Source organism: Ursus arctos, unplaced genomic scaffold, assembly GCF_023065955.2.
Source record: "Ursus arctos isolate Adak ecotype North America unplaced genomic scaffold, UrsArc2.0 scaffold_2, whole genome shotgun sequence".
NCBI lineage: Eukaryota > Metazoa > Chordata > Mammalia > Carnivora > Ursidae > Ursus > Ursus arctos.
This window is the reverse complement of record NW_026622874.1, coordinates 406,598-429,171: the sequence shown is the minus strand read 5'-3', so window position 1 is coordinate 429,171 and position 22,574 is coordinate 406,598. Positions and strand designations below refer to the sequence as shown.

General features: G+C 36.7%; 1 protein-coding gene across 1 annotated transcript in view; it reads right to left on the bottom strand.

The window, feature by feature from the left end:
• Positions 1–22,574, bottom strand: part of FMN2 (formin 2) — a 356,215-nt gene that overhangs the window by 77,790 nt on the left and 255,851 nt on the right. The window contains exon 12 of the mRNA XM_057315375.1: positions 18,398–18,490. Within this exon, the coding sequence (XP_057171358.1) occupies positions 18,398–18,490 (93 nt within the window). The remainder of the gene's footprint in view (positions 1–18,397; positions 18,491–22,574) is intronic.

Sequence of the window (22,574 nt, the reverse complement as noted above, 5' to 3'; positions counted from 1 at the left end):
AGGCACGGAACGGACGCCCTTTCTGATCGGGAGCTTTCATGAGGGAATGCCACATATTCCCAGGTAATTGGAGACAGAGTTGCATTGAGTAATATCAGATGGAAGGCAACTTAGAACCCTTTCATCTGCTTGTCTAGGCTCTAAATCTTTTTTGCTATTTTTCCTTTTATTTAAAGTGTTAACTAGTTTTTGTTTATAATTAGCTATGAATGTGCATTTCAGTTGCTTTTAAGTGTAGCCAGTATGGGTTATTTTTTAGACAGATGCAGTGCCTTTCTTCTGAGTCATTTAAAGTTGTCATTTAATTGCAGATATATTGCTTTGGTTTTGAGAGTTTTGAGACACTGCTCTTTTGGACAATGAAATGAAAGTCAAGTAAATTTAGGCAGTTTATATATGTCAGGCAGTGGATGAATATCAGAATTTCTTTCCTTAGATAGCAAAAGAAATAACTAACTCTTAATGCATTCCTTCCTTGATGCTGCAAATGTTCTTAGGACAAGAAAACAAACGCTGTGGGATATTCCTGGGAAGAAGAAAAACAATATCTACAGAGTATAAAATTACCACTTGGCCTTTGCAATAATTCACAGCCAACTTTGAGTTAATGCGAAGGGTTAGGAATACCTACTTTGTACATAAAAATACATACCATTTGTATCCCTAGAAACATAGGTGTGCGTAAACATAATGACTAGGTGCTCACTATAAAAACTCAAGAAACATACACACTAGAGTAAATAATCCATACTTCAAAAATTTGATATATGTGGCTTCTGGCCAACCCTAAGATACAAGAAAGCCATGTGTTATTATCACCCAGCCTTATTTAGTTATTGAAGTGGTCCTGGGGGAAATTCCTTTCTAAATCTTCATTTTAAACCCAAAGTGAAAACGACATGGGAAAACATAATGTGCATGCATGAATTTCACATTCTATTAACAATACAGTATAAAAGAGCTATTGATTTCCAACTGAAACATTGTTTACACCACCTAATTTTTCAAATAAAATCATAGACGAAGCCTACATATTATTCTACCCATATTCTACATAAATCTTTAAATCTCTCATCAACTTTCACCAATCAGCATTAAAGGAAAGACACATCTGGGGCAGATTCCTTTCTTTTTTCTTTATCAAGTAACAACTACCTTATTGAAGGAGATGAATTAAGCACACCCTCTTGCTAATTCCAAGCTGAACTTAAATTAGGATCCTTCAGACAACACAAAAATTTCTATGAGCCTTTAACTAAAAATATGCAAATAAATGTTTTAAGACTGAACTTTCCATATTAAATACACTACCAGTGAATTCTAATTTGTAAATTCAAAATATCAAAATGCAAAACTACTTAAACTAAAAATTGGAAAACCAGAAAATCTTTCCTGATGTATTTTCTCTTCCTCCCAACTTCACTCACCAACACAATGCAGGAATTACAGTAAGAAGGCTAGGGCATTCCAATCCTAGAAACAAAAGCCACATGATTTAATGTTACAATATTTCAACCAAACTTTGAGCATGGTATTTTTGGATACTTTGTTAGGGGCTAATACATGGATAATTATTTTGGAGTCTTTCCTTTCAAGAAAATGTTAGATGAAAAGGGAGCAAATCATCATGCAAATAAGTATTACAGAGATAGTTCAATGAGAATGTTAATATAGATATTGGCCTCGCTATTCTAATTTTTTACATATAATAATCCACAATAATAAAAAGGCACTACAATCATTCCCATTTACAAGAAAGAAATTAGCAGTTAAAGAATGCCCAACACACCAGAAATCCAGAAATATTAAGAGAAAGAGGCAGGATTCAAACTCACACAGTCTGACCCCTGAGCCATACTGTCAAGTTTCACAATTAAGTGAAACATTTACCTACTGAGAGAGATGTTAGTAAGGAAAAGAGAAAGGCAAATGCTGAGCTGGGACTAAAATGATGAACAAGCATCAGTCAAATGAAAAAGGAAGAGACTAGAGAAGACATGTAAACAACAAACAGCAGGAAAAAATGTGCAAAGACATAAGTGCCACATAGAACAGCATGTAAAGAAGGAAGGATATAATGTAGACAAGATGGGAAATATAATGGAAAATAGTTGGCCAAAAAGCTGTGCACAGAGGCAGGTTCAGCCTCTCATGGTGTGACGTCATAACCGACGAGGCAAAGGACACTGAACTTCATTCACTGTAAACCAGTGGGAAGAGATTTTCGCTTCTGGACTTGATTAACAAGAACCAAACTTACCTCCTGCTGTAATCAACCAGAAAACGGGATAAAATTTATGAAACAACAGTCTTCATGTACTGGACAACTGACAGCACAAGGCTCTCCTTTCTGAAAGAAGGTAAATAAACTGGTTGAACCCTAAAATCTTCCTGGATTTCTGTCTAAAGGCAATTTGCAGACTGTGGGTCTGGGAAGAGGAACCCAGATAAGCTAGCCAGTCTTGCTGAGTTGAGGAAATACAGATCGGAGTTTGGGGAGTCTGAAATCGCCGAAAGTTGAGGGGCTGAGAGCCAAAGAGGAAAGAGCCTTGCAGAAAAGAAGGCCAGAAATCTGCACTGAGGTCTCTTTGAATTTTTGCTGAGTCGTAGGTGGCACAGATAGAGTGAAACAAAGCCTTGGTTAGTCAGAGCAAAGAATCAAGAAGCTATACCCTGAATAATTCCCAGAGCTCACACAGGGCCAAGAGGAGTTCGAAACCCAGAGTGGAGAGCTATTTGTGACCACCTGGGACAGGGTAGCTACTGGAGACCCCAGTGTGTGTCTGAGGTGGTGACGTGGGGAGTAGCATCTTATTAGGACTGAATTATCACTGATGGGAAGGATACGTTAGACTAGCCCCAGCGAAGTTCACAAAAATATGCCTTAAAGGATCAAAACTGAGAAACAAGTAATTAAAATTGTCCACACAAACAAAACCAAATATTCCTTAGAGTCATTCACAGAATCCACAGTCAACAACAACAACGGTACCTAGGATTTAATAAAAAATTACTAGACCAACCAAGTATTGGGAAATGTAATCATTTACCAGAAGATAAATAAATCAATAGAAGCAGAACCAGGAATAATAAGAGATGAACTAGCAAATAAAACAAAAGCATTAAAATTAAAGCAGTTATTACAACTATGTTCAAATAATAAAGGAAAACATGAACATAGGAGAAAAATGGATGTCTCAGTCTCTTCAGAATGCTGTAACAAAATACCAAAGACTTGCTAGCTTAAACAGAAGTCATCTGTCACATTCCGAAGGCCAGAAGACTGAGATCAGAGTGCAAGGGCAACAGGGTTCCAACGAGAGCCTACTTACTGGTTTGCAGACAGGAAACTTCTTGTCACATCCTCACACACCATAGAACAGAGAGGCACACTCTCTCACATCTTTTCCTATAAGGGCATTTAGTCCCATTATAAGGACTCCACTCTCAAAACCCTACCTCCTAATACCAACACATTGAGGGTTTCAATATATCAATTTTGGGGGACACAAATGTGCAGTATATAACAATGGGAGATACAAAAGAAAGAACTAAGTGGAACTTGTAGAGATGAAAAAGTACAGTACCAGAAATGAAAACCTGACTTTAATTAAAAATGAAATTCACTTAGCAATGAAAATAACATGAGGTTAGATATTTCAGAAGCAAAGAACAATTAACTTCAAGACCTAACAATAGGATCTATCCCAACTGAAGCATACAGAGGAAAAGAGTGAAAAAACTAATCAAGACTTGATGACCTTGGGACAATAGTAGACAGTCCAGCATATGTGAAATTGGAATAGCGTAAGAAAAGGAGAGAGCCAGAACAGAAAAGTAACTAAAGGAATAATGGTCAAAGGTTTTCCAAATCTGATAAAAACTATAAATTTGCAGATCCAAGAAGTCAATTAACTCCAAACAATAAAAATAATACATATACATATACAAAAATACACATTATAATCCAAATCCTGAAAGTCATCAATAAACACAAAATTTTAAAACAGAAGTGGGAGGAAATACATCTTATTTCAAGGAACAAAAATAAAAATTACCAAAGACTTTGTGAGAGGCAGAATAATGGCCTTCCAAAGATGTTTATGTCTTAATGCTCAGAATCTATGAATATGTTATCTTCCATGTCAAGGGGGAATTGAGGTTGCAGATGGAATTAATGTTGCTAATCTGCTAATCAGCTGATATTGAGATGAAAAGTCATCTTCTATTATCTAGATTGGTCCAAAGTAATCACAAAGTCCTTGTAAGTGAAAGAGGGAGGCAAGAAAGTCAGGGTCAAAGTGATATAACATAAGAAAAATTTTATCAGCCATTGCTGACTTTGAAGATGCAAGAAAACTCAGAGTCAAGGAATGGGGGAAACCTCCAGAATTTGAAAAAGTCAAGGAAACAAATTCTGCCTTAGAGTCTCCAGAAGAAAGAAAGCCCTGCTGACACCATTATTTAGCTCAACAATGTCCGTTTGGATTTCTGATCTCCAGAGCTGTAAGATAATAAATTTGTGTTGTTTTAAGTCAACAAAGTTCTGGTAATTTTTTGAACAGCAACTATAGGAAACTACTACATATTTCTCATCAGAAATTATGCAAACAGAAGACAAGAGGAAAATATCCTGATGTGTAACAAGAAAAATCAAACCAAAACAACAAACCTGTCAATTGACAATTCTATATCCAGTGAAAATATCTACCACAAATGGAAAAAAAGAACAAATAAAACATTTCAAACAATCGAATGCTAAAAGGTTTGGCACTGGCAGACCTACATAAGAAAAGAAATAGAAATGCTAAATATGTGGAAGGATATAAAAGGCATTTTCACATTTATACATTTCTTTAGAAGATAATTGACTGTTAAAAGCAAAAAGTATAGGGCGCCTGGGTAGCGCAGTTGTTAGGCGTCTGCCTTCGGCTCAGGGCGTGATCCCGGCGTTCTGGGATCGAGTCCCACATCGGGCTCCTCTGCTGGGAGCCTGCTTCTTCCTCTCCCACTCCCCCTGCTTGTGTTCCCTCTCTCGCTGGCTGTCTCTCTGTCACATAAATAAATAAAATCTTAAAAAAAAAAAGCAAAAAGTATAAACAGTATATTATTTTGGTTATGATTTATATGGAAGTAAAAATATGGCAACAACAACACAAAGAACAGGAGGGGAAAAGGAAATGTACTGTCTTAAAGCTCTTAGATTATATTTGAAACTGAATAAAATTATTTGAAGATAGAATGTGATAAAGAGTTACAATATAAACCCTAGGAAACCACTAAAAAGAGAAAAACAAAAAGATAAAGCTCATAAGCTGAAGGCACAAATAAAATGAAACACTCAACTAATCCGTAAGAAGGCAGGAAAAAAGATAAAAAGGAAAACAATGTGACAGACAAAATACAAATATAAAGACAGTGACTGAAATGCAACCACACTGACTGGTATATTAAGAGTAAGTGGTCTAAATACTTGATTAAAAGACAAGGATTTTCAAATTGGCTAGAAAAGTCTTAACTACCTGTAATCTCAATGAATCCCACTTAAAATATTAATATACATTTAGGTTAAAAGTAAAAAAGAATAGAAAAAGGTGCAGCATCACATAAGCACTAATCACAATAAAGCTAATTCATCAAAATTCAAGAATCCAGTTAAAAACCTAAGAAGTATGCCCCAAACAAGATTCCAAGAAGCCACTGTCAACCTATTAGATTTGGCACATGAGAGAAAACCAATTGCCATCTGGGTTAGATGACTTCTTTCATAGGTTAATATGCTTTATGAGTATTTCACTAAAGCTTTATTCCTCTACAATGGAGAAAGGGGTAACCACACCTATGCACTCCTATATGCCACGGATCTATGCCTCGCAACTGTTACTAATCTTCAGAGACAGATAATCAGAGACATCCTATATGGACATAGTCCCTTAATTCTAATGTCCCTAATAGTCCTAACACCCAAATAACATCCCCAAACAAAACAAAAACAAAAAAATCTGTCAAGCAGAAAATTAGTAGACTGACAGATTTTAACATTAACCAGAATCTTTGCAATTCAAAATGGTTAAATTTATTAAGTTTTGAGTATTTCCCTCTGTATCAACATGTTGCTATTTTCTAAGTAATCTTAGAAAAGGATCCTTTGGTTTCATTATACCAGAATTGCTTTAACAAAAAAATGTTTACAATTTTAAAAGTAGTAGTCATTATTCAACTTCTAGCTGACTTTTCTTCAAAAAAATTAGAAAGTGTCATATCCATTAAGGAATGTATTTGGGTTTCTGCTACAAGAACATAACAATTTGGTTAGGATGCTCACAGTGGATCCTTTCTAAGCACCCAGGACGTAAAGAAGGAGAGCTGAGGTTAAATCATAAAAAATATGCAGTCAATAGTTTATTACGTAATGTGGAAGGCAAATAGAGAATATTTTAAAACTATGGGTCAGATATCTGACATATTTTAAAATACATTAGATATAATTTAAATATATCCAAATTACAATGAACATTCATATACCTTAATAATCATGATACTGAGCATAATTCAATCTTTTCCAGAAGACTATAGATTATTATGAAGTTCACTGGTGATTGTACTACAATAGAATGAAAGGAAAAAGGAAAAATAAGACCTCTTAGGAAGGGGTTAGCATAATAGAAGCAAGAAATTAGTTTGAGCTAGGATAGGGTGAATGCAATGGGGTTTGAGGGAAGCTGATGTGTTTGAGAAAATACACAGGATTTAGTTATGCGCAGACAAGAGAAACAAGGTCAGAAAGAACAATGAGGAAAGGAGGCATTGAGAATAAGTCCAATATTGCTTTTGACCCAGCAGTTCAATATTTAGGAATATGCTGTACGCCTACATAGTATGAAAAATGTACACATTTATCCTCTATAATGTTCCTCCTTTCAAAGCAATGTCGTAGGAAAGAAGGTTTGTAAGTAAAGAAATGAGCAAGTAAGCGGCGCATTCTTACAATGGAATACCATAAAGTCATTAAGAAGAACGTACTGATACAAAATCATCTCAAAGATGTTTTAATTGAAAAAAATCCAATATAGACCTCTATTTTCAACCATACTAAGGATGAGCCATCAGAAGTTTCACAACAAAGCACACAAAGATACTGGATGAAAGTAAACTTGAATGCATGGCTGAGTTGGCTAGACAATAAGGAAAATTCTCTAAGGCCGTAAAAACAAGTAGAAGCAAGACTCCAAAGGGGTGTAAAAGGGCAATGACTTAGGGTTTAGTGAAACCTCGCAACTTAGAGTTGTAGTTTGAAAGGCCATATAGGAACATTTTGAATAGGACTAGGATTCTCCAAGGTGTCCAGAGAGACACTCCCTCAGTGAGGAGGAAACTGAAAAGCATTATACCTCACTAAGGTAGACATTGAGAAAATGTGTCCATCTCCCCGTGGTTCTGGATGGGAGGGGAAACTCTCTCACATGAGAAGCCATTATCCCAAATGGGCAATCACTCTGCATTGGGCCTCAATCCACAATATGTGACCCTAAAATGCAAGGCAAGAATTTATTTTAAAATAGTTCTTGGTTGGTAGTGCCCCCTGATGATTTGCCAAAACAAACATAAAGAGAAATGGAAAACATAAAAGAGCCTGAGAGAAAATTTAGATTAGAAACAAAGACACAAAATTTGGACCAATGCAGAGTTGTTAACCCAACGAAGGTAGAGTCTGAGGCACCCAGACTCCTGAAAGGAATTTATTTTCAGCCCAGAATTTTATAATTAGCAGACCTATCTCTAAAAAATAAGTGTGATGTATATTTCCAGAGAGACAAAAAAAGAGTCTACGATCCAGAGTCTCATATCAAACTAACTTTTGAAGAATGTACTTCAGAGAGAAGAAAAATCATCTTAGAAGGAAGGCACAGTATGAGGGTACTGTGAGCAAAGAATATAGTATTGTTTAAAAAAACAGAAGGTGATACTAAAACATTGGAAAAGAATGACATATAAGAATAAATGGGTGAGGTCAGAGTTGAAGTATTCTAGGGACTTGTATTATTTTAAACCTTGGATTTTGTTAAAGAATCCTGTTGAAATATCAAAGGTATGCATTAAAAGAATAAACGTACATAATATAATTTGTAACATAGTAGAGGGGAAATGTTGAGTGAGAAGAAAACCATCAATCAGTTGGTGGTAATGTATTTACAAAATTCCATTCCTCTAACCACAATAGGACATTTTCATGCTTCCTGCCCATATTACACTGAAGGTAACAGCCAGTGCAACACAGCCAGAAAAAAGACATGAAGAAATAAAATGGACATTATTTGCAGTGATCTCTATGAGAAAATTTTTAAAAGTTCACAAATTACTATAGTAATAATTGAAGTCAACTAGTTTCTAGGATGTAACAGCTTTATACAATAATTACTTGAATTTTATATATCTTCAGAGGGTAATAGTAAACATGATTTACAAAATGTATTATAGTAAAAAATAAGGTCTTTAGGAATTTACTATAAAAAATGATGTGAAGACCTCAAGGAAAATTGTGAAACAACTTTTAATACCAACCTTAAAGGAGGCATAAAAATAGATTCCAGTCTTTATCATGTTCCTAGTTTTAACTCATAAGAGGTCAGTTCTTCCCAAGCTGATGTATAGACTAATGGTTTCAAAATCCTAATAGTTTTTTTTTTGGTGGAACTTGACAACTTGATTCTAAAATTATATGGAATAAATTAACAAGAAGAGGCATAACTCTCCTAAAAAAAAATGGGAGTCTAATCTGACCACATTTCAAGTATTATTAGAAGGCTACAGGAAATAAGATAGTAACAGGTTGTGTTATGAAGATCAATACTGGAAATAGGTCAATGCAATAGTACAGAGAAAACCCACGAAAACAACACATATACGGAAAATTTGTACATGATACAACAGCACTGAATTTTAGAAGAGAAGGGATGGCATATTCATTTCATGGTACTAAATGACTAAAACATTATTTATGTAAACAAAAATAAATTTGACTTTTACGGACCATACATACAAATCAATTATATACATACATAAAAATCAGTTTGATTAAGGATTAAATTGGAAAGTCAAACTACAATATTTTTACAGGATGATATAGGACAATATCTTTACAAACCTGTAACATGGTAAGATTTCTTAAATAAGGCAAAAATTGTATCTCATTAAGGAAGAGGTTGATAAATATCACTACATAGAAAAACAATTTCTGTACATCAATTGTCAGCCCAAGAAAAGTGAAAAGGGAAGCTCCAAAGTGGGACACATGTTTGCAACAGTTTAATATCCTAAATATGTAAAGAATTCCTAATAATTCAATAAATAAAAGACAGAAATAATTTACAGAAAAAGTCAAAAGATTCACAGAAGAGGAAGCAACTACAAAGACATGAAAATATGCTAACTTCTCATAAAAAATCAAATGCAGGGGCGCCTGGGTGGCACAGCGGTTAAGCGCCTGCCTTCAGCTCAGGGCGTGATCCTGGCGTTATGGGATCGAGCCCCACATCAGGCTCCTCTGCTATGAGCCTGCTTCTTCCTCTCCCACTCCCCCTGCTTGTGTTCCCTCTCTCACTGGCTGTCTCTATCTCTGTTGAATAAATAAATAAAATCTTAAAAAAAAAAATCAAATGCAAATTAAAACCTCAATGGAATATCATTTTATTTATTTATTTTTAAATTTTTTAATTATTATGTTCAATTAGCCAGCATATAGTACATCATTAGTTTTTGACGTAGTGTTCAATGAATCATTAGTTGTATATAATACCCACTGCTCATCACAACACGTGCCCTCCTTAATACCCATCACCCAGTCACCTCATCTTCCCACCCCTCTCCCTTCTTTAACCCTCAGTTTGGTTCCCAGAGTCCAGAGTCTCTCATGGTTTGTCTTCCTCTCTGATTTCCTCCCATTCAGTTTTCCCTCCCTTCCCCTGTGGTCTTCTGCGCTATTCCTTATGTTCCACATACGACCAGGTGGGATTTATTCCTGGGATGGAAGGGCAGGTCAACATTCACAAATCAATCAACGTGATAGAACACATTAATAAAAGAAAATACAAGAACCATGTGATCCTTTCAATTGATGCAGAAAAAGCATTTGACAAAATACAGCATCCTTTCCTGATTAAAACTCTTCAGAGTGTAGGGATAGAGGGAACATACCTCAATATCATAAAAAGCATCTATGAAAAGCCCACGGCGAACATCATTCTCAATGGGGAAAAGCTAAGAGCCTTTCCCTTAAGGTCAGGAATACAACGGGGATGCCCACTCTCACCACTGCTGTTCAACAGAGTACTAGAAGTCCTAGCCTCAGCAATCAGACAACAAAAAGAAATAAAAGGCATTCAAATTGGCAAAGAAGAAGTCAAACTTTCTGTCTTCACAGATGACATGATACTTTATGTGGAAAACCCAAAAGACTCCACCCCAAAATTACTAGAACTCATACAATTCAGCAATGTGGCGGGATACAAAATCAATGCACGGAAATCAGTTGCTTTTCTATACACTAACAATGTGACTATAGAAAGAGAAATTAAGGAATCAATTCCATTTACAATAGCACCAAAAACCTTAAGATCCTTAGGAATAAACCTAACCAGAGAGGTAAAGAATCTATACTCTAGAAACTACAGAACACTTCTGAAAGAAATTGAGGAAGATACAAAGAGATGGAAAAACATTCCATGGTTATGGATTGGAAGAATAAATATTGTGAAAATGTCTATGCTGCCTGGAATATCATTTTGAATAATAGATTTGTCCCAAGGGTCATATGCTGTCAAGGATTTGATACAACTAGAACACTACTGACAGAAGTGTAGATTGGAACCAATCACTTTTTAGAACAACTTAGCTTTGTCTATGAGACTGAAGATCCATATGCCCTATGACCCAGTGAATCTTTGCTCTCCTGGGTCTGTATCATAAAAAAGAGTATGCATGTACATCATGAGTCATGAAAACAAATGTGCATATAAGCATTTTTTCATACTGGCTAAAAAAGAGAAAGAAGAGGAGAGATAGATGGTGCAGTATATTCCTATAATGGAGTCAGTATTAATGAAACAAAGCCACGTGCATGAACATGGAAGATCTCAAGAGCAGTAGTCAGTGGAGAATACAGTTTGTAAATTTACATAACCAAATAATAAATTGGTTACAATTTATATTTTTGGCAAAACTATAAATAAAAACTGTGTAAATGATAAATGGAAAATTCAAGATGGTGGTAATGACTGAAGAGAACATAGGCATAAGATTCAGGGAGGAGAAACAGAAGAGCTGAATATATTAACCAGGTCCTATTCCTTGAGGGGGTTGTACATGGCTGTTCATTCCCTTATAATTCTTTAGCTCTCATTTAGGTTATAATATATACGTACACAGGTGTATATGTATACGTATATATAAAATCATACCCTTATTTATGTCACAGGTGCTCAACATATAAATGCCTTCCACGTGTACAGTAATCTTCACCACTCATGAATTCTGTATTTGTGAATTAGCCTACTCACTAAAGTCGATTTTAATTCTAAAATCAACACCTGCAGTGCCCCAGTAGTTCTCCACGGACACACACAGGACAGTGGACAGCTTGAGTCAGCTGACACACACAGTGGTGCACGTATCCCATGAAGGCAGAAGAAGGCTCGGCTCCGGCTTATTTCAGCTCCCACTTGTAAACAAGTGTCCTTCTCTTTGTCTATTGTGACTTTATTTTTTGCATTTTTGTGTCTTTTAATCTTTGTGGTTAACTTATCTTTTTAAACTGGCCATCACGTATCGTGATACACTGCTGTCTAGCACTCACTCCTAAGCTCAGAACAGGCTGTGATGTGCCTTACAGAGAAAGTGCCTGTTAGATACGCTTGGTTGAGGGAGTTGATGGTGCCGCTGGTTGTTGGCTCAGTACTAGTCAACCAACAATGTATGTTAAATAAGGTGTCTTCGACCATGAACACACATATACTTAGAAAAAAAAAAGCCTATTTAATTACAAAAAAAACAAAACACATGAATACACATAAAACAATGGTGTATATTGACTGATTGATGAAAGCGAGACCAACGCAACCAGCACCGTGAAGAAACCGAACCTTGTATTTGCTCCTAGGAGCAATGGTTCGGTGTCAATTAATTCAGTATTGTGGCAACTTTAAAAAACATACTTACATAGCAAATAATGAATGATAAAATATATTTAGTTTTGTGTTATATATCAAATGAATATAAAGCACGCAAAATTAAAATTTATATGCATGTATTTATATGCTGTGTCTATTACATATAAAATAAATATAAAATACACATAAATATAAAATATTTTGTAATAAAAATGAGAAAGCAAGGGACAAAAACAACATGTAGAGGATGTAACCACTAGTAAAATATATATGCAAATGTATATACGCACATATATATGCTTATACAGCACAAATTACCTCTGCAAGGACAGAACTGAAACATGACATTGGCTAAAATAGAGGAAAGTAAATATAAGAAGACTTACTAAATATAAGAAGACTTACATCTCAGTATTTACCTGAATTTTATAATACACTCATGCATTATTAAAAATTGTTTCTCACACTCAGTCACTAAAAAACAAATGAGGCCAAAGTCCCTGTTTTGGACAAGCACACAGGGGATATGACAATGACAGGGAATATAGGAAGAGCAGAGGACCTGAGGATCTAGACTGAACTGATAAAGTCACCCCTTCATTCAGTCACATATGAAATGAACCTTTCTTTGGAGTCTGTCATGTACTGAGTGCGGAGGATACAGCAGGGAACGTATTACGGAGATGTTGACAATGAGGCATCAGTGGGAGCATCCGAGCAGAAATATGCAGGAGGCCGTTGTTAGCAAGTCTCATATGGAATCAATTCCCACCACTCCTCAGGGTTCTTTGATCATTTCTCATCCACGGTACAGAATGAATGACTGCGGCTGGTGGAAATCTAACCCTCACAGAGAAATGGTGACATAGACTATTTTCTTTTTTAGAAGAATCATTTCAAATTTATACTTCTGTGCTAAGAGTGACAGGAGGGGCACCATGGAATCATCATTTATCAATATATCAGGGGAAAGAGCTTTGTCTATCTGGTGCAAAGTCTCAGCATGCGTATTGCAGGAATACAGAAGTGTCTGCACTTCCCAGTTCTGATTTTGGAGTTTAAAAATTGAGTATCTTACATCTGATTTCTTCTGCATTATGGTTTCTACCACCTGACATTACACATCTGACTTATCCACTACCCCCTGGAGTCTTTAATGATATTTTAACAATTTTTAAATAAAATATAGCTAAAGCTTCTTATGGGAGGTCATGGTTTCAACACAACTTTGCCACCTCTTGTATGATTTTAGTCAAGTGTTGAGCCCTCTGAGCTTTTGTTTCCTTATTGGAAAATGGGAATAACAGTGGATGGTTAAGACGATGCTGAAGAATTATGAAACTAAAATCACGTGGAGTATAAAAGGGCTTCAGTTAATTCTTCAGCACAACAGAATTGGTATTAATGTTTAAAATTTATTATTGCTGTTACATGAATAGTAAGTAAAAAGTTGTGTGCTTCAAAGATAATTGTTTCTTCTTTGACTTTCAAAGGTCAATGAAAGACTTCAAAAAATTAGATGTATCTTTTCTTTTTATCATCATTTAAAAAATGTTCTCATTATATTTTCAGGAAAAGAAATAAAAACCACAAAATATGCTCCCCCTGAATATGGAGTACTGCTTATAGGGCACCATGGGCACCATCACCGGTAGAAGATACTTCTGTCCGACTTCTCATTTTTGGTACAGTTAATGCCATTGCTTTCCCCATCTCTCCATTCTCAATCATAGAACTGCCAATACTAAAGATTGTATATTGAGAGTTGAGGTTTCAATACCTTTGTCATGATAAGCATGTGATTACAAATGCATGCGTCTTCACCCTGACTCTATTCCTCTAGTTTAGCTACAACTCACTATGCTTCAAGGAAGAAATGTTTGGGAATGGGGGTGGGGGCATATGGAGAGGCAGGCTAATAAAAATATCATTAGCCATTTCTGATTTATAAAATCACAATAAGGACTTAACTTCATTTAATAGCACGGAGGGGAAATACCTTTTTTTAAAAAATTTGCCATTCACCCAAAAAAACAGTTGAGCTGAGTTTTAAAATATATATTATGAAAATATGTCATATGAGTAAGAAGGCTGTGGAGGGCAACAACATGGACCTAGGCTGCTATTTCTTTCCCAGCAATCTTACGACGCACAGACACTCACAAAAGGCAATCCACTGGATGTAACGTATTTTAGCTCAGAAATATGGTTTTCATATGCACACCCTGTCCATTGTGCAACTTGTATTCAAACAGAGAGAGGAAAAATGGAAAGGAGGGGCGTGCTGAGTTCTGAGAGAAATATTAGCTTAGCATGATGCTCCCTAGTTGTCTCGTTTATCTCTTTTTCTTCTTTCCTCTTGTTTTCTGCCACTTAAAAAAGAAGAGGCACAAAAGAAAACTTAACAAAAATGGCAGATAAATGCTGGATAAACATCTGGTGATTACTAACTAGTTTTCTTCATAAAACGTCCAAAAAAATAAAATCATCACATATGTTGGCATAAATTAGAGATAAGCTAAATCACAGTCACTTTGATTAAACCGTTGTCTAACATTTATGCACGTTACGGTATCCTGCAATAACTTTTAAAAGTGTTTCAGAGTTGTGCCCTTCTATTTCCTCACTTCTCTTGGATGTCGAAAGCTCAGAAAACTGGTTTCTGTCTGTGCCAATCCAAGAAAAATATTCACCCAGTAACTACTCTCATCACTCCCTTCTTTCTGAAACTCTAATTCTGGCTTCCATTGCAACGGCCTTTCTTGGTTTTCTTTCAACCTAACTCACCACTAACACCTGTGTGGCTTTTTCTGATCATCCTATACATGTATCCTCCTCAAGAATTCTATCCCTGAGTCTATTTTTCTTATCTTTCTAGGTGATCACATCCACTCAATAATCACCTTGCTTACGATGCCCAATCCCCTATTTGTGCTCTTTGTCACATCTAAGGCGTTTATCCACCTGCTCAACGGTTATGCTATCCACTTACGGTCATCCTACCCATTCAGATCTTTTCCGACATTTATATTCTCTATCCTAGTGATTAACACCACCACTCCCCAGCCACACAAACCTGAAGTCTGGACACTTATGTATCACCTCTGTGTTTATTTGGTCACCAAGTACTTTCTCTTCTATGTTATTGTTGTCCCTTAAATATGTCCTCTTCATATCACTGTGTCCTTAGAACAAGACCTCATTTCTCTAACAATCTGCCGTAACAATTTTACAAGTAGTCTCCTGCCTCCAGCTCTGATCTGTTTTCACTGAGTCCTTCCCATTTGCTGCCAGTGCAAACTTTCCTAGTCTTTAAACATCTGCTCCCAGGGATTGAGGATGAAGCCCAAGTCCCTCAGCCAGGTTTGTCGGTGTGGTGGTGGGAGATGTGTGGGCGCTTCCGTATAACAGCGTCTGTTTCTCACCCGAGGATAAAATGGGGTTATCATCAGAGTAAGGCGGAAGCAGAGGAGAAAGACTGTGGAGGTTTGAGAGGAGAACAGAGGAACAGATCTCAGAAACTGAGAAAAACAAATTTGCAAGGACAATCTTGCAGAAGTGCTGAATAGAAGTGAGTTCTAATAGCAGGTCTGTGGTCATGACTTCAAAGTGATACCAGTTGGTGTTAAGGATCCTCCTACCTTCAAAAAGAAGTTGAGCCACACTGGTGCAAATATTGAGAAAGCAAAGAGATGGGCTTAATGAGGGTTGTTGGGTTGTGTCAGGTGAGTAAGACAGTGTGTACAACATGCTAGGCACTGTTCTAGGTATAGAGATGGTCAGGAACCAAACAAGGCTGCTTTCTTAATGGAGCTTACATTGTTGAGGAGCAAATAAATAATACAACTGCAGAAAGCAGTAAGTGTTATAAAGAATATAACACTGGCTGGAGTTCACAACATTATTCAAGAACATAATTTATTGGTGTTAATATTATTAATTGAGCACTTCAAGTCTCCCAAAGATGGTGCATAGCTGGCACCATCATTACATCATTACATCATTACAAGCAATGAATGACTTGCAGAGGTAGGACTCCATTCGCTAAGTCCGCCTCTTTGAGAGCAGGGTTGAGGACATTCCCAAGGAAGAGATGGTTAAGCAGAAACCATAAAATCTTGGCTTGAGAAAAACTGGGAAGACAGGGAGTATCAGAGTGGGTGAATCAGTGGATTGTAAGGCTAGATAAAATCCAAAGACTGTTAGTGTGTGTTCCATAGACCACACGATAGCTGAATTATGAGGGTAAGAGATGTTTCTATTATGTGGTAAGAGCTAATGCAATAAAAATGTTTGGCCAGTATTGGGCACAGTCTCTTGAATTGCTGGAGATTTTAGATTTTGAAATGTGGCACATTTAAAAAAACTTCGATGGGATTAAAAAAAAAAGACTTTGATGGGATATACAAAAACATTAATATACCTATGTAAGGTAATCTGAGCACAGAGGCTAATGTAAGAATACTATTTTATTATTGAGGAAAGCCTAATTACAAGAAAGATTTGGCAAATATTATTTGTGCTAAGGTGGAATGCATTTTTTAGAGTATAAACTTAATTGCAGAATTTAGTCCTGATAACTAAAAGGATCATGGGACAAAAAAATTGGCTATATTCATAAATCTTTATCTTAAGAGAAACATTTTGAAATCCACTGTTTTCACTATATGTCATTGAATATAGGCTCATAAGCACTCGTGTTTAAAGCTGGGCCCTTTTCTTCCACATTTTGACGTATTTGATCTATATAAGATGTTCCAAAGAGCTTGCTATTGTCCTTGTCTGTCTTCTGGATGATGCACATTTCTTATTCGCTGCTAGAACAGAGTACCGAAAAGAATGTCTGAGCAGATAGGAGGTATTCAATTTTTTTTCAGTGAACATGTAATCAGAGAACACTTGAATAGGACCAGAGATAAAATAAAAAGGCATCTGAAGGAGTTAGAAGAGCCATGAAGACTCATTCTTTGTTTACTGACTTAATGAATTAAGGACTCCTTTATCCCATAAGCAAAAAGAATATCTCATCCTTTACTTATACAGTTCTCTAAAATTGCATGTTCTTGATTCCAAAACCCCACTGAATGAAGAAAGCAAGACTCATTTTTATTCATCATTAAGAATGCCCTGAGCTTATAGCGTTCTCAAACATGTGACCAACTGCAGGACTCTGATTTTATCCCAAGGACCATTCAGGAATTCCTAAGTACATTCTCCACTCTAAGTCATGAGGACGGAGAATTTAGAGATGACCGTCACTTTGATTTAAGAATCTGACCAAAGTTCTGTTTCAATCTTCATGATTCTCTTAAGTGATTAAATAGTATTTTCCCATCTGAAAAAAAAGCTCTGTTTATCATTTAATCAAATTCCAGTATGACTCATTCATTGTAAATCATCATTAATGACACTTGGACAACCTATAAAAACCGTAGCCTAATAAACAGTCTTCTTCTAATGGAGCCAGTCTTCAGAGTGCTACTTGGCCTCAGTCTCAAGCCATGTCAGCCTCTAGGAGAATTCCTGACAGCAGGAACTTTCTCAGAGCATGGCATGACACAAATCTGATCTTCAGAAGAGATGTAACATTCCAAAGCAGAAATGTTTTGAGGAGCAATGCTTTGATATAATTGTAAGTTTCAATGATTTAAAATAGCAAGACGTTTTTAACATATATCTTCTCCTTCAAAATGTTTTCTGTTTAATATTTTCTGAAATTTTTCATCCCTGCTTATGTCATGGGAGGAATCAATAAGATAATATTTGTTAAGTTTTTAAGTTTTCTGAAAAAAGGTATTAGATATCCTACAAAAAAATAGAATGTAATGTTTTGAAGATCTGGAAAACATCAATATACTTTGTTTTTTGGCCCAGTGTTTTGACAAACTAAACAAATACCAAGTTGAACTGAAGTCATAAGCATAGTTAAAACTTTGAGGAATATCTAATTTTCGCTCACAAAAAGCATAAAATTTTAATATCTTTATAAATAGGTGTTATTTTAACCTAGTGCATTTACTGTCATTAAAAAACAATAATAATGAGAATTATCCATAACTGAATGTTTACCAAATTGCTAGTCTCTCACAGCTGTAACTCATGACTAAACATAATTTATTTTTCTGTAATGTCAAAATAATCCCCTTTAAACCAATGCATATTTAAAAAAATGTCTTCTACCTACCTTTCTGCTGAAAAAGAAGGGAAATGCAACATGTCTCTTTAGAATTTACCTTGAATAATAAATTGTTCCATGTTTTCTTTGAAAGGCTGGATGTGCTCTTTTGAGGATACCTGGTATACCTTCCCCGCCTCAACTTCACAAGCTGAAATCAGAGAAAGACACTGTTTAGAACATCACAGTGTTAACGGAGCATTAAAACAATTTTTAAAACATATTAGCTAATGTTAAAAACCCGTTAGCCAGGCTAATTGATATACATTCTACACCTATTTTGGAAACATCCAAACACTGACATAAGAAGTCTATGATCAAGGCTTCACTTTGGGGGGATTGAAAAAAGTTCTTAGGAATCTACAGTTCAAGTTTGGTCACTGCCCAACTGTGCAAACTTAGGAAGATCCCACAAGCTCTGAGGCTCAGTCTCATCTGTAGAATGGGCACATCGCTGGTGTCCACCTCTCAGGGCTGTCATGAGGATCAAATCAGTTACTAGATACCAAGTGTTCAAATAGTGCTTGGCAGACAGTAAAGTAATATGTCAGTATTTCCTATCATCATCATCCTTATTATTATCAGCTGACTTTTAATACACGTTTGTCCCTAACTGAAGTCCACATTTATGAAAAATGACAAGTAACAATTGTGGTGCTAATGTTCGTATAGAAATCAATAACTACAGAGCATCTATTACATGGCAGATACTTTCAACCTGTTGGTTAACTTAATCTTTAGGATAAGTTAGTAAAAGTGGACATTACCCATCTTATGGGTCAGGAAATCAAGGCTCAGAGGGTACTTATTTGCTGAAGGGTCCACAGATAATAAGTAGCAGACCCATAAATGAAGTCCTGATCTGACTCGAGAGCTTATTTTCTTTCTATGTCCATGCCGTCATAAATGCCTTAGTAGGTTACAGATCCCACAAGGATTAATTAAGAAGTACTTCTAAGAAATTTCTGAAGAAATTCCCACCATTCTGATGATACCGACAAAATATTCAAAATTAAAAAGCACATATTTGAAAGATAAAACAGGACAGATAAATGTCTGCACCAGGAAAACACACTTCTCATTACAATTTTCAAGGCAAGGTTGCCAATTAATTCCTCAAGGAGACTTTGAAATTGCACTCTTTAAAATATGTTCTCTCTCTTATTAAAACATAGTTTTCTTTTCCCTCCAGGTTATTAGCTTGTCTAAGCAGGAGAATACGGGGGGGCTGTATTGTTAGCACCCATTCTTCTCATCAAATGTAAAGGACAATTAGGCCTAGGAAGACTGAAGACCAGTTAGACACATGCGGGCTTCTCTCCACCCACATTCCCCAACACTCCTCACTCTGCTGGAGCAGGCTCTTGCCAGCTCGTGACTGGCCAACCCACATCTAGTCCAGTACCTTGTGTCTTCAGACTCGTACATTCAACTTCCATACAGATCGATATTTTCAAACAGAACTCATTGCAGACTTCTCTAGACTTGCTACCTCTCTTCTCTATTCTCCTGTTGGTGGTACCATGATCGATACCAAAGTGGGAGAGTTATCGCTTGCCTCTCCTTGTCCCAACATCCTGTTTGTTTACCTCCTAAATGCTTCTGAAATCTGCCTGTCCTCTCCATTCCTGCTTTATGCTGGTACAGATGCCTTCATTGTTCTTCACTGGACTACCACAAAGGCTCTTAACTTAACCCCATCACCAGTCTTAAACAGACCCATGCTCCTTCTCATAGCTTAAGAAGAATGGATAAAGAAGATGTGGGGTGTGTGTGTGTGTGTGTGTGTGTGCGCGCGCGCGCACGCGTGCATATATATGTATCCATACAGTAGAATATTACTTGGCCATAAAAAGAATGAAATCTTGCCATTTGTGATAACATGGATGGACCTAGATGGTATTATGCTAAGTGAAATAATACGGAGTAAGACAAATATCCTATGATTTTACTTATACGTGGAATTAAAAAAACGAATGAACAAAAACGGACTCTTAAATAAAGAGAACAAACTGATGGTTGTCAGAGGAAAGGTGGGTGGGGCGACAGGTGAAATAGGTGAAGGGCACTAAGAGGTACAGTCTTCCAGTTATAAAATAAACAAGAGATGGGAATACAGGGTACAGCATAGGAAATATAGTCAATAATATTGTAATAACATCGTGTGGTGACAGACAGTAACTACACTTATCTTGATGAGCACTGAGTAACGTATAGAATTGTTGAATCAGTATATTGTACCTGAAACTGATATAACACTGTATGTCACCTATACTTCACCAATAAACAAAAAATTAGAATAAAAGTCATCCAGAAGAAACCTGACCAATTCCCTAAAACTATTCAATGACCTCTACCGTTACAACCACATCCTGAGTAAATGAATGATTTAAAACCCTACAATATATGGGGTGCCTAGGTGGCTCATTGAGTTAAGGGTCTGCTTTTGGCTCAGGTCATGATCCCTGGGATTGAGCCCCGGCATAGGGCTCCCTGCTCAGTGGGGAGTCTGCTGCTCCCTCTGCCCGTCCCCCAACTTGTGCTCGCAGGCACACACGCTCTCTCAAACAAATGACTAAAATCTTTTAAAGAATAAAATCTTACAGTATGAAGTGGAACACTTTTCACAATCTAGGTCTTGCCCAACTTTCCGTTTATACACCTCTACTCCTGATATTTTTTGCAGACTCAACATTTGCAAATTCTCATCTCTACACCCTTGCTTATTTTGGTTCCTCTGCTTAGAATGCTTCTTTTCCTTACCCCCTTTATCTCCGTATCTCCTTCATCTTACCCAGTCCCAACATTACATCATGACTTAACCCTGTTGTAGCTGCCCCTAAAAAGCATTTCCTCAGTTTCCTACTTCCCCTGGTTTCCTCCATTTCCTGTCCCCAGTCTCCAGCCAGGACTGGGTGTCTCTCTTCTCTAACCTGTGAATTAAAGCTATTATTTACTGAGTACTTTTTCTGTGCCAAGGACTGCTCTACTCACTTTGCATATGCTCTCCCATTCTCAAAAAACCCTTTGACATAGATTAGTGATATGCTTACTTTATGTCAGAGAAAAATGAAATACAAAAAGACTGTCCAAGTTTGCACAGTTCATAAATTGAGAAGGTGGGACTCAGTATCAGCTGCTATATCGTTTTAATGTTATTTGTAATTGTGTCTATTCTGTTCCACAAGACTGAGCTACTCAGAGGAAATCTAATTCTCATTTGTATTCCTAGTGCCTGATACAAGTGTCAAGTTGTTGTTGGATGGGTTAATGGCTGGATAGATAGCTCCTGTTGCAGAAAGAATATACTAGGTGTTGGAATCTAGCAGACAGGGAGACAGGGCTTAAGTTCGAGTTCATTGTTCACTGCATGAGCCTTAGCTTGGAGAAGTGTAAGAAGAAATATCAGGGCTGCTCTTAAAGTGCGGTCTTGGGGACAAAAGAGTATAAACTTCTATTGTTGATCCCAAGGAAGGAGGAAGCTAAAGAACCAGAAGTTGGAGAGGGAGAGAGAGATTTTGGTTCTAAATAAAGGAGATGGGTAATGTTTAGGGCAATCCCACAGTGACATGGCCAGCCATGTCAGGAGATGAACACTTGGTCACTGGTATGCTTCAGAAAATAGTGGCTACTTGTCAAAAAGGTGGCAAAGGGGATTGAGTCTGAGGAGAAGACATACGCGTCAGCTTCCTCTGAAATGTTCTCACGACAGCCCCACGTAGCAGACATTCCATGTTCTTTACTGACTCTACACGCCTAGGAAAGACATACTGAGTGTCCTAATTTCAGGTTTTTCTAAAAGTAACAGGTTGGATGATTTAAAAGGAATGAGATAGAAATTTATCAGCCCTCCCTACCACACAGTGAATTACTTCTGGCAAAATCACATGAAGAGCGGTTCCGAATGGTCTTGAGCGTTGTAACTTCTAACCAACCTAGTCCTGCATGACACAGACACCGGCACTCAGGTCAAAGCTCCGTGACAAAAAGCCCTGTTCTCGGGTCTTGCTTCCAGGGAACTATACAGTCTCTAATTAATTATTGTCCAATTCCAAGAAGAGAAGTAAAATACTAATAGTCTAGTGGCTAATAGCCTAGGCCTACATAAAAAAAAAAAAGGATCTAGTTTTCCACTTGGTGTGAGTTTCAAAACTTAAAAGCCTGAGGCAAGATTAATATTTTGACTATTAGTCACAATTGTTTCATCTGCCATTTTTTTATTAGAAAATGAAAGT